Source organism: Salvelinus namaycush, chromosome 14 (assembly GCF_016432855.1).
Source record: "Salvelinus namaycush isolate Seneca chromosome 14, SaNama_1.0, whole genome shotgun sequence".
NCBI classification, from domain to species: domain Eukaryota; kingdom Metazoa; phylum Chordata; class Actinopteri; order Salmoniformes; family Salmonidae; genus Salvelinus; species Salvelinus namaycush.
In genome coordinates, this window is record NC_052320.1 from 8,108,915 (window position 1) to 8,122,807 (window position 13,893).

Below are 13,893 nucleotides of genomic sequence, written 5' to 3' on the forward strand. Positions count from 1 at the left end.
AATATTGAAAAAAGGATTACAATAATGAGATGTATCCACCAATCCAAAGAAAGGATAGGGGGGAATGAGACAGCCTGCTGTGCCGCTTTGTGGACAATGACTCCCATTTGTTGGGCAGAGAAACTTGTATCTTGTCAGTATGTATCTTGCCGCCGCCAGGTGGTAAGGGTAGGCAACAACACATCTGCCACGCTGATCCTCAACGCTGGGACCAAGCACGACTCCAACACCATCATTAAGTTTGCTGATGACACAACGGTGGTAGGCCTGATCACCGACAATGACGAGACAGCCTATAGGGAGGAGGTCAGATACCTGGCAGTGTGGTGCCAGAACAACAACCTCTCTCTCAATGTGAGCAAGACAAAGGAGCTGATCGTGGACTACAGGAAAAGGCGGGCCGAACAGGCCCCCATTATCATCGACGGGACTGCAGTGGAGCGGGTCGAGAGCTTCAAGTTCCTTGGTGTCCACATCACCGACAAACTATCATGGTTCAAACACACCAAGACAGTTGTGAAGAGGGCACGACAACTCCTATTCCCCCTCAAGAGACTGAAAAGATTTGGCATGGGTCTCCAGATCCTCAAAAAGTTATACAGCTGCACCATCGAGAGCATCCTGACTGCTTGCATCACCGCCTGGTATGGCAACTGCGCGGCATCCGACCGTGAGGTGATACAGAGGGTATAGAGGGTAGTGCCATCCATGACCAATATACTACGCGGTGTCAGAGGAAGGCCCAACATTTTTTCAAAAACTCCTGCCACCCAAGTCATAGACTGTTCTCTCTGCTACAGCACGGCAAGTGGTACCAGAGTGCCAAATCTAGGTCCAAAAGGCTCCTTAACAGCTTCTACCCCCAAGCCATAAGACTACTGAGCAATTAATCAAATGGCTACCTGGACTATTTGCATTGACCCCCCCTGCTACTACTGCTACTCACTGTTTATTATCTATGCATAGTCACTTTACTCCTACCTGTACAGTACCAGTTAAAAGTTTGGACACACCCACTCATTCAAGGGTTTTTCTTTATTTTTACTATTTTCTACATTGTAGAATAATAGTGAAGACATCAACACTATGAAATAACACTTATGGAATCATGTAGTAACCAAAAAAGTGTTAAACTAATCTAAATATATTTGATATTCTTCAAAGTAGTCAACCCTTGCATTGATGACAACTTTGCACACTCTTGGCATTCTCTCAAGCAGCTTCATGAGGTAGTCACCTGGTAGGCATTTCAATTAACTGTAATGAACGATGCTGGAGATGAGAAGCAGGTACGGGGAGTCAACATTTATTCAGGAACAGACAGGTATCGAGACAGGAACAGCGTCAGCACACGGGTAAACAACGACACAACAATTAAGGAGGGAATTAGGGAAGGCAGTTGTGCGTAAGGATGGTGGCAGGAGTGCGTAATGCTGGGGAGCATGGCGCCTTTGAGCACCAGGGAGGGGGAGCGGGGGCAGGCGTGACATTAACAGGTGTGCCTTGTTAAAAGTTAATTTGTGGTAGCCTAGGGTGGTCTAGCGGTCTAAGCCACAGCCGCCGATGCACATATACAGCTGCAGCATGGCTTCGAATCCTGCCCACTGCTAATTTCAGCACACTCTCTCCTCTATCTTTCCCACTGTCTCTATCCAATAAAGCAAAAAAATTCAAAAAATGTATATATAAAAAAAAAAAGTTAATTTGTGGAATTTCTTTCCTTTTTAATGCGTTTGAGCCAATCAGTTGTGTTGTGACAAGGTAGGGGTGGTATACAGAAGATAGCCCTATTTGGTAAAAGACCAAGACCAAATTGTGGCAAGAACAACTCAAATAAACAAAGAGAAACGACAGTCCATCATTACTTTAAGACATGAAGGTCAGTCAGTCAATGTGGAACATTTCAAGAACTTTGAAAGTTTCTTCAAGTGCAGTCGCAAAAACCATCAAGCGTTATGATGAAACTGGCTCTCATGAGGACCGCCATAGGAAAGGAAGACCCAGAGTTACCTCTGCTGCAGAGGATAAGTTCATTAGCATTAACTGCACCTCAGATTGCAGCCCAAATAAATGCTTCACAGAGTTCAAGTAACAGACACATCTCAACATCAACTGTTCAGAAGAGACTGCGTGAATCAGGCCTTCATAGTTGAATTGCTGCAAAGAAACCAATACTGAAGGACACCAATAAGAGACATGCTTGGGCCAAGAAACACGAGCAATGGACAGTAGACTGGCGGAAATCTGTCCTTTGGTCTGATGAATCCAAATTTTAGATTTTTGGTTCCAACCACCGTGTCTGTGAGACGCAGAGTAGGGGAACAGATGATGATGTGTGGTTCCCACCGTGAAGCATGGAGGTGGTGGTGTGGGGGTGCTTTTCTGGTGACACTGACTGTGATTTATTTAGAATTCAAGGCACACTTAACCAACATGGCTACCACAGCATTCTACAGCGATACGCCATCCCATCTGGTTTGTGTGTAGTGGGACTATAGTTTGTTTTTCAACAGGACAATGACCCCAAACGCACCTCCAGGCTGTGTAAGGGCTATTTGACCAAGAAGGAGAGTGATGGAGTGCTACATCAGATGACCTGGCCTCCACAATCACCTGACCTCAACACAATTGAAATGGTTTGGGATGAGTTTGACCACAGAGTGAAGGAAAAGCAGCTAACAAGTGCTTAGCATATGTGGGAACGCCTTCAAGACGGTTGGAAAAGCATTCCTCATGAAGCTGATTGAGAGAATGCCAAGAGTGTGCAAAGCTGTCATCAAGGCAAAGGGTGGCTACTTTGAAAAATCTAAAATCATTTTTAAATTATTTGTTTAACACTTTTTTTGTTACATGATTCCATATGTGTTATTTCATAGGTTTGACGTCTTCACTATTATTCTACAATATTGAAAATAATAAAAATAAAGAAAAGCCCTTGGATAAGTGGGTGTGTCCAAACTTTTGGCTGGTACTTTTGACTCAATGGAGGAACGTAGTCAGAGAAATGCTGATGAATGTCTTGCTCGAGCTGTGTACGCAACTGGTTCACCTCTGATGCTCACAGGCAATGTGTATTGGGAAGAGATTTCTGAATGTTCTTTGCCCAGCATACACCCCTCCTACCAGACATGCTTAATCTACTCATTTGCTGGATGCAGAGTTCAACAGAGTTCAAGTGAAGGTCAAGCAAATCATAGAGAAAGCAGACTGTATTGCAATAATCTCTGACGGGTGGTCTAATGTTCGTGGGCAAGAAATAATTAACTACATCTCCACCCCTCAACCGGTATTCTGCAAGAGCACAGACACAAGGGACAACAGACACACCGGTCTCTACATTGCAGATGAGCTGAAGGCAGTCATCAATGACCTTGGACCACAGAAGGTATTTGCACTGGTGACAGACAATGCTGCGAACATGAAGTCTGTTTGGTCTAAAGTGGAGGAGTCCTACCCTCACATCACACCCATTGGCTGTGCTGCTCATGCATTGAATCTGCTCCTCAAGAACATAATGGCACTGAAAACAATGGATACACTCTACAAGAGAGCCAAGGAAATGGTTAGGTATGTGAAGGGTCATCAAGTTATAGCAGCAATCAAATTGAGAAGAATAAGAGCACCACATTGAAGCTGCCCAGCAACACCCTTTGGGGTAATGTTGTCATCATGTTTGACAGTCTCCTGGAGGGGAAGGAGTCTCTCCAAGAAATGGCCATATCATAGTCTGCTGATATGGACAGCCCCATCAAGAGGATCCTCCTGGATGATGTATTTTGGGAGAGAGTGGTAAGCAGCCTGAAACTCCTGAAACCTATAGCAGTAGCCATTGCACGGATTGAGGGAGACAATGCCATCCTGTCTGATGTTCAGACTCTGCTTGCAGATGTAAGAGAAGAAATCCGTACTGCCCTGCACACTTCACTGTTGCTCCAAGCAGAGGAAACTGCAGTTCTGAAATACATCAAAAAGTGTGAAGATTTCTACCTGAAGGCCATGCATGCTGCAGTGTACATGTTGGACCCCAAGTATGCTGGCAAGAGCATCCTGTCTGGTGCAGAGATCAACAAGGCCTATGGTGTCATCACTACCGTGTCTCGCCACCTTGGCCTGGATGAGGGCAAGGTTCTTAGCAGTCTGGCGAAGTACACTTCCAAGCAAGGGCTTTGGGATGGAGATGCAATGTGGCAGTCGTGCCAACATATCTCATCAGCCACCTGGTGGAAGGGACTTTGTGGATCTGAGGCTCTTTCTTCTGTTGCCTGCATCATCCTCCAAATCCCACCAACATCAACCGCCTCAGAGCGCAACTGGTCCTTGTTTGGGAACACACACACCAAAGCACGCAACAGGCTGACCAATACAAGGGCCAATACAAAAGTTGAAAAATTGGTGGCCATCCGGGCAAATTTGAGGCTTTTTGAGGCTGACAACGAGCCATACTCAACAAGGTTGGAAAGTGACAGTGAAGATGAGGCATCAGAGTCTGATGTTCAAGAGGTGGACATTGAGGAGGTCCAGGGAGAAGACATGGAAGCCTGAGAGGAAGGCAACCAAAGCTTTAGTTTCTAGACTATCATTTTTTTCACCTTTATTTAACCACGTTGGCCAGTTGAGAACAAGTTCTCATTTACAACTGCGACCTGGCCAAGATAAAGCAAAGCAGTGCGACACAAAAAACAACACAGAGTTACACATGGAATAAACAAACATACAGTCAATAATACAATAGAAAAAGTCTATATACAGTGTGTGCAAATGAGATAGGATAAGGGAGGTAAGGCAATAAATAGGCCATATTGGCGAAATAATTACAATATAGCAATTAAACACTAGAGTGATGAATGTGCAAGTAAAGATACTGGGGTGCAATGGAGCTAAATTAAAATAAAAAAATAACAGTATGGGGATGAGGTAGTTGGATGGGCTATTTACAGATGGGCTATGTACAGGTGCAGTGATCTGTGAGCTGCTCTGACAGCTGGTGCTTAAAGCTAGTGAGGGAGATATGAGTCTCCAGCTTCAGTGATTTTTACAGTTTGTTCCAGTCATTGGCAGCAGAGAACTGGAAGGAAAGGCGGCCCAAAGGATGAATTGGCTTTGGGGGTGACCAGTGAAATACACCTGCTGGAGCGCGTGCTACGGGTGGGTGCTACTATGGTGACCAGTGAGCTGAGATAAGGCGAGGCTTTACCTAGCAAAGACTTAGAGATGACCTGGAGCCAGTGGGTTTGGCGATTAATATGAAGCGAGGGCAGCCAACGAGAGCATACAGGTCGCAGTGGTAGGTAGTGTATGGGGCTTTGGTGACAAAAGGGATGGCACTGTGATAGACTGCATCCAATTTGCTGATTAGAGTGTTGGAGGCTATTTTGTAAATGACATCGCTGAAGTCAAGGATTGGTAGGATGGTCAGTTTTACGAGGGTATGTTTGGCAGCATGAGTGAAGGATGCTTTTGAGAAATAGGAAGCCGATTCTAGATTTAATTTTGGATTGGAGATGCTTAATGTGAGTTTGGAAGGAGAGTTTACAGTCTAACCAGACACCTAGGTATTTGTAGTTGTCCACATATTCTAAGCCAGAACCGTCCAGAGTAGTGATGCTGGACGGGCGAGCAGGTGTGGACAGGGATCAGTTGAAGAGCATGCATTTAGTTTTACTTGCATTTAAGAGCAGTTGGAGGCCACTGAAGGAGTGTTGTATGGCATTGAAGCTCGTCTGGAGGTTAGTTTACACAGTGTCCAACGAAGGGCCAGAAGTATACAGAATGGTGTCGTATGCGTAGAGGTGGATCAGAGAATCACCAGCAGCAAGAGTGACATCATTGATGTATACAGAGTCGGCCCAAGGATTGAACCCTGTGGCACCCCCATAGAGACATGCCAGAGGTCCGGACAACAGGCCCACCGATTTGACACACTGAACTCTATCTGAGAAGTAGTTGGTGAACCAGGCGAGGCAATCATTTGAGAAACCAAGGCTGTTGAGTTTGCCGATAAGAATGTGGTGATTGACAGAGTCGAAAGCCTTGGCCAGGTCGATGAATAGAGCTGCACAGTATTGTCTCTTATCGATGCCGGTTATGATATCGTTTAGGACCTTGAGAGTGGCTGAGGTGCACCCATGACCAGCTCGGAACTAGATTGCATAGCGGAGAAGGTACTGTGGGATTCAAAATGGTCGGTGATCTGTTTGTTAACTTGGCTTTCGAAGACCTTAGAAAGGCAGGGTAGGATAGATATAGGTCTGTAGCAGTTTGGGTCTAGAGTGTCTCCCCCTTTGAAGAGGGGGATGACCGCGGCAGCATTCCAATCTTTGGGGATCTCAGACGATACAAAAGAGAGATTGAACAGGCTAGTAATAGGGGTTGCAATAATTTTGGCGGATCATTTGAGAAAGAGAGGGTCCAGATTGTCTAGCCCGGCTGATTTGTAGGGGTCCAGATTTTGCAGCTCTTTCAGAACATCAGCTATCTGGATTTGGGAGAAGGAGAAATGGGGGAGGCTTGGGCAAGTTGCTGTGGGGGGTACAGGGCTGTTGACCGGGGTAGGGGTAGCCAGGTGGAAAGCATGGCCAGTTGTAGAAAAATGCTTATTGAAATTCTCAATTATCGTAGATTTATCGGTGGTGACAGTGTTTCCTAGCTTCAGTGCAGTGGGCAGCTGGGAGGAGGTACTCTTATTCTCTGGACTTTACAGTGTCCCAGAACTTTTTGGAGTTTGTGCTACAGGATGCAAATTTCTGTTTGAAAAAGCTAGCCTTTGCTTTCCTAACTGCCTGTGTATATTGGTTCCATTTTACAGATGTCTGTTGAAAAATGTTTTTGGGAGATGCGATGGATCATTGGGGATCATTCAATATTCCCTTTCTTTTGTTGTTCAGTTAAATCATCCCATGTGAAGAGTCAACTCATTTAATAAAAGTTAAATTCATAACTAAATTGTTTTTTTTATTTCTATTGGAAGGATTTAATCATTTGCAATTATGTCTACTTATAAAAAGGTTTATGTTTCTGCCTCTATAAATATATCCAATGCAAAAATAATCTACATTTAAATGATATTAATATTAATTTGCATATATTCTTGTTAATTCCCACTGAACGTTTCCATCTCTGAATATTCCCCAAAATGTGCAACCCTAGGTAGGACTAAATAGATTTAAATAGTGGAGTTAACTTGTAAACCATCAGTAGAGTTAACTTGTATTTTTTATTTGGTACATGGGAATTTAACCGCAAAAGTTGTGCTTCCCTACTTCTTCACGCACAGACTTTTCTCCGCAACAAGTGAAATTGATGGAACATGCGCATCTTTTATTTATGCAGATTTTATCATGTTCGCATGAAAATGTTTGCAACGCATTTTTTATTTTTTTAACCAAATCTCCCCACCAAAAGAGGCCGAAATATCAGGCGATCTTTTTAAACAGCTCTTATATTAAAAGGGCATTATCATAATTTTCATTAATTGACAGGATTATTCCAACCTCATAGTATGGAAATATAAATACAGTGCCTTCAGAAAGTATTCACACCCCTTGACTTTTTCTGCGTTTTGTTGTTTTACAGCCTACCCTGTATGTCAAATTTAGTAAATTGACATTTTTTCGTGTGTAGATGGGTGAGAGAAAAGACAACTATTTAATCCATTTTGAATTCAGGCTGTAACAAAAAAAATTGGAATAAGTCAAGGGGTATGAATACTTTCTGAAGAAACTGTAAAATCTCATTTATGACTGCATTGGGCCTTAACTATTGAATAGTTACTTTATTGCCCATCTTGTGACACACAAACACATTAAGACTTACATGGTCAGCCACAGAGCAGCACCTCTGGATGGAGAGCAGTTTAGGGATTAAGTCCCTTGCTCAAGGGCACAACAATAGGAAATGGTACCTTAGTGCTGGTACAGGATCAGTTTAGCCTTTTAGATAAAATTATATGGATAGGAGGGACTTAAATCAGCACACTTTGTGAATATGAGCCCAGCAGCCCCCGGGTTGCCAACTTGAGACCGGTCTTAGAAACAATTCCTCAATAATTATGAAATGAGTCAGACAATCACATGGAAACATACGACTGAGCTTTGAAAGTATATAATTTAATTCCGCTTAATATGAAAATTCAAGCTCTCTGAAAACCAGATGGATAATCACCTGACATTTAATTCAGTACATGGAATACAAATGCTATTGAAATAATGTTCAAATGTGATTGAGATTGTGTAAATGTAACTATCACCATGACCTAATAAGCACAATATAGATACAAAATAAAACCCTGAGAGAAACTGTGTGATCCACACTATAATAAACCATCGCAATATAAAATAGCAATGGCTCAGTTATATACTTATTTTTAAAAATTATAATAATCAAATGCCTTCCTTGCAATGACAAAGAATAAGGGATGGTGCAGACATATCCTCTGAAAGTCCTTGGTAGAAATGCTATAGGAGGAAAAAAATGTACGTCCATATACATGTAAAGTATTGGTGTGTTTAATACAATGCAAAATGTTCCTTGTTTTAATATCATTACAATAATAGCAGTCAGAACCATTCATCTTGAACATACAGTTGAGATTGATGTGCGTTTCAGTGTCGCCACCATCTGTCCAGCTATGAAGCTTTTAAACTGGTAGAAGACAGATCTGAGTTGAAACACTATTTCTAATGTTTCAAATACTTTAAGCGTTTGCTTTAGCCTGCTTGGAGTGGGTTTGGGAAGGGTTTCCACTATTGGGACTTCTATTGGTTTCATTGCAACAGGCAAGCTCAATCGAGCACAGCTAAAGGATTTTGAATAGTATTTTAACCCAGGTATGGTTTAAGACAGGGGTCAACTGCAGAGAAAAGAGTAGTAAAACAAAACAATGTAACACTACTGGCCCACTAACAGGTTGCACTATTTGGTCTTGTATACTCAGGTTGTACAAATGATGTACAACACGTTTCACACAACTGTTGTGGTACAACAAATGGTTTTTTTTAGCACAAAAATGATTACAGAAGTGATGTGGAGAAACTTTGTACAGACAAACTCTGTTGTATATCACACAACCATTCTGTTAAATGCGTTGTACAACATGAGTGAGTACAGGGCATTTTTGGTACTGGTGAACAACTGCAGGCCACACAAATAATAAGAAAAGGAAAGTATATCTCCTCCAGGTCAATGCTTTTCACATCTAACAGATACATTGACAAGAGTAAATATTATTAATACTAAATGATAACATAAAGGGAAACAAATCAAACAATAAGAGCAGAGCTACTGAGAACAAACTTCATTATAAACTGGGTGGTTCCAGCCCTAAATACGGATTGGCTGAAAGCCAAGGTAAATCAGACTGTATACCACAGGTATGACAAAAAAATGTAAAATAACTTTTTACTGTTCTAATTACGTTGGTAACCTGTTTATAATAGCAATAAGGCACCTCAGGCGTTTATGGTATATGGCCAATGTACCACGGCTAAGGGCTGTGGACACACGGCTGCGTCGTGCAGAAGAACATCCCTTAGTCGTGGTATATTGGCCATATACACCACACCCCCCGAGGTGCCTTACTGCCATTATAAATTGGGTGGTTCGAGTCCTGAATGCTGATTTTCTGACAGCCATGGTATATCAGACCGTATACCACGGGTATGACAAAACATGTATTTTTAGTGCTCTAATTACATTGGTAACCAGTTTATAATAGCAATAAGGCACCTTGTGGGTTTGTAGTATATGGCCAATATACCGCGGCTACTCCACGTCGTGTCATGCTTAAGAACAGCCCTTTGCAGTGGTATATTGGCCATATACAACACCCCCTCGGGCCTTACTGCTTAATTATAACACAACTAACTAAACAGAATGACAATTATTACTGCATACAAATAAAAAAAAAAACAATACATTAGACTATTGCATACAGTTCTCCAAATTACATGTATTTTATACAAGGTATGTTAAGAAATAACATACTTCCTTTGAACTATATAAAAACAAAATTCCAACAATTATGTACATTTTGGAATCATTATCAAATCCATAGCTTCCCGACTTCAATATCCTTAGATAAAACTACAACTCTGCATGTCTAAATGTGTAGCACGTTCTTTAAATAAAACACATTCTACGTCTCCGTCCCAAACAGCACCCTATTCCTGAAATGGTATGCTACTCAAAATGGGCCCTGGTCAAAAATAGTGCACTAGAGAATAGGGAACCATTTGGGATGCATTCTACAACTGCTGGCTCAAGTGTATAATACTAAATACTTGAATACAAACCATGGTGGATTGGAAAATTATTAGGAACCAGACTGTTCATGTCATAACAGTACTAATGAACCGGATGGCTATATCAATTCAAAAATATATACATCTAAAAACACAACTTAATCCAGATGTGAGTTAAATGTAGCCTAGTTACCAATCTGTTAAATGAATAGAATCAAAAACACAAGTGAAATCTCTTGACATATATGCAGAAATTCTGGTGACAGGTTTCACATAATTCAAAAGGTCCAATGTTGCTGTTATCTCAATATAAAATATTTTCTGGGAAACAATTAAGTACCTTATGGTGCTGTTCTTTTTTTTTTTTTGTACAAAAATACATTTTTAATTTAAAAAAATTAGCAAAAGAGCAATTTCTCAAGTAACAATTTTGCTAGGACTGTCTGGGAGTGGTCTGAGTGGGGAGGGGAAAACCGAAAACTAGCTGTTATTGTCAGTGGTTTGGAACTCTTTCTTATTGGTCTATTAACTAATTTAGTCACCAGGCAGACCAATACTCCATCCGACTAAAACAGGCTGAAATTCCAGGTGGACTTTTCAAACAGGTTGTACACTAAAAGGGAATAATCATAATTTTCACAATATTATTCCAACCTCAGTGTGAAAATATATATACAACACAGGAAAAAATACATGTTTGACTGCACTGTGCCTTTAAAAAGCTTTGGTTGCTATGTACATGGGAAAAAAAGAAAAACCCAGGTGGTGAATAAAAGGGATAACCTAGATTAGTCAAATAAATACAAAAGATGGAGTGAACTTGAGGTGTTGAAAGTGAGGTGAGAACATGGATGACAACACAGAACTGGAAAGGGAATGGCAAGCATTCCGATTAACACAAAATAAATATAAAAGCTATTTGAAAATAAATAATCCCAAACTAAATTAGTCAATATCAAACTAAAAACTAACTCAAAATCCCATTTGACTGAATTGTCAGGAAATACATTATTTCCCATTTAAAACATTCACCCCGTTGCCTTCAAGCATGTGCGCTTGTGCACACAAAGTAGACCCACGTCAAATGAATAATGGGTCATATCATGGGTTATATCACTTATCAACTAAAATAGATCAGACATTTTTCATTGCCAATTTGATAAATACATGATTCCTTCATGTAAATTAAATGGTTTGATTGATGATTAGACAGATCAATTAATTGACCATATGTTTTCCATTAATCTGAGCGGTGCATGACCAACTAAATGTTGAGATGCTTCTCAATATATTCATATGAAGGTATGAATAATCCCAAATGTGAAAGCAGAGTACCAAAGCAGAATGTGAATATTTCAGCGCTAGAAAAGCGCTATATAGATTCAAGCAATGATTGATTATTAAAGGGGACTGGGAAGGGGTATAGGGTGGAACATGAGTGGATGACAGGTTTAGGTGAGGACACCAGATGAACAAAAGTTGAATTATAGAACAAAAAATAAACACAGTCTCTTAAAGCAGTCACGTCCTTCAAGTTCTCTTTAAAATTACATCCATCTTTCCTCCGAGAATCATTCCTAAAAATCTTTCTCCATCCATCTCTCACAGGAGAAGCTTCCCATTGCGGTGTATTTTCAGAATCTTTCCTAGTCTCTGTTTTGCTGTTGCAAGTCCTTTCTTTGGACGTTTCCCTGAGATGAAGGAAGGAGGAGGCAATGGGTAAGAAAATATTTTGTCACATTTGTGAATGTCAATGTGCAGGGTCTTGTTCATTAGGCACCAAATGGAAGAAAACAGACATACAGGGAGGGACTATCTGGACATGTAATAATAATTTTCCATTGCAAAATGCTTTGAAACGTTTTCCGTTGCATGCCCTAATGAACACAACTCATGTCTATGTGCTGTGATGTTGTGTTTGTGTACTTACCTCCACCAGCTCCAGTGCTGCCGGGGCTGGCTAGCCCAGCAGTGGAGGCTGCTGATGGGGAGTAAGTGCTGCTGTTCTGGGGGGAGAGGGAGGGTCGTCTGGAGGTGAGGAATACCCCAGGAGCCATAGCAGCACTCCCTCTGGGGCCTCCAGGGCCGAACGGGCCAGGGCCTGCCGTGTACTCATGGTCCAGTAGGCTGGCAGAGTAGCACTCCATCCTCCGCTCAGGGCTGAAGTCAGGGGTGGGAGGCTCCGGGGCCGGAGGGGGGGAGGGAGGGGACAGCTCAGCCTGAGGGGGCTGTGGTGGGGCAACAGGGCGGGGCTTTTTGGTGTACTTCCTCTTGGTGGGTTTCTGGATCTCCTGGATGAATAAACAAACAAAACAGTTGACACGCACTCAGCTTCCCTAGTTCCTTGGAGCATGGCATTTTGACATTTGACTCTCAATTGACAGTTGAGGGAAAACATTTCTTTGATGGTTGTCATATCTATTTGAATGCCTATAAGATTTTGTAAAAAAGGCACTACCGCTAACTGCCCTTCCTCTCTCAGAACTTTAACTTGTCCCAAACTGCTCGCAGAAGTGGAGAGAAGATACAGCAACACTTGGAGATCAATGGAATTCAATTTAAAAAGCTTATTTATTGCTAAAAGTAGATCCTCCTCCAACATATATCCCCTCTCACCTGTTGTGCCAGTTTGGCAGCAGCTGCAGCGAGGCCAGTCTCTACAGACGCCACTCTGGCCCCATCCCTTACTGGGCGCTCCTGTTTGGGCAGGGTGGGGGTCACCCGGGCTGAGGGAACAAGAGAAGATTTTAGTGGAATTCATCAAATCCCCCTACCAAATGGTTTCTAAAATGTTCAACTAAGTATCAACACATTTCCTTCGCTGATTTGGTGATGAAATATGTCCACGGTCCAACATTCAGGGACTTCAGTAATGAGTACCTTTGGGGCTCCAAGGAGTGTCGCCCCAGTTCCTCTTCCTCTTCATCTTGACCTGGTCCTCCTCATCAGACTCTAAGGACGGATAGACTGAAAACACAGACAGCCAAGGATAATGACTGTGACATCATTGGATCATTCACATTTAGTTAAGTATCCACAGTGCCCTGATTGGACCATGATTTAGACAAGCTAAGATGTTTGTGCATTCGTTTTTAGCTCGCCCGGGAACCAGTTAGGCAGAGTGTGCATATTTGAGACTAGGGCTGTTGCGGTGACATTGCCACACTGGCAGTCACGAGTCATGACCTCAGTCAAATTCCCTGTGACCGTTGGTCAAGGTAATCCCATCAAACTGTGCAAAGGAACGGTGTTGATGGGTAGCCTACCACATTTACTAATGGCCTGGTACTTGGCGCTCTATTGTCCCTCTAATCCAGCCTTTCTTAAAGTATTGGTCGCGACTAGGGCCAGCCCTCCCATTGGGCAAGATTAGGCAGCCACACTTGAATTTGGGGCTGCATTTTGACAATTGGCTGCCACCCACCGGCGCCCCTGATCGGCTCCTACACTGCCTGCGGCACCCCAGACACCAGCTCATAGCGTTGCTGCAGTTCCCGCCCCCACCTCATTCCGCTTCTCCCGAAGTTCACTCCCACTATTCTTGGTAGCTATGGTGATGTGTGTTTATATGGGATTATCCAATTGTGAAACATTCATTTTTATTAATCTGCCAATTAAATTACTTTTATTTTAGTTTTATGTTTGTGTGTGATGA

The 13,893-nt window shown here is 42.2% G+C and overlaps 1 protein-coding gene across 1 annotated transcript in view; it reads right to left on the minus strand.

The window, feature by feature from the left end:
• Window positions 1-10,678: 10,678 nt before the first annotated feature.
• Window positions 10,679-13,893, minus strand: part of LOC120059087 (histone lysine demethylase PHF8-like) — a 29,777-nt gene continuing 26,562 nt past the window's right edge. Inside the window, exons 18-21 of the mRNA XM_039007880.1 lie at window positions 13,119-13,205; window positions 12,855-12,964; window positions 12,169-12,529; window positions 10,679-11,929 (exon numbers count right to left, since the gene is read on the minus strand). Coding sequence (XP_038863808.1) covers window positions 11,841-11,929; window positions 12,169-12,529; window positions 12,855-12,964; window positions 13,119-13,205 — 647 coding nt within the window. The 3' untranslated portion in view covers window positions 10,679-11,840. The remainder of the gene's footprint in view (window positions 11,930-12,168; window positions 12,530-12,854; window positions 12,965-13,118; window positions 13,206-13,893) is intronic.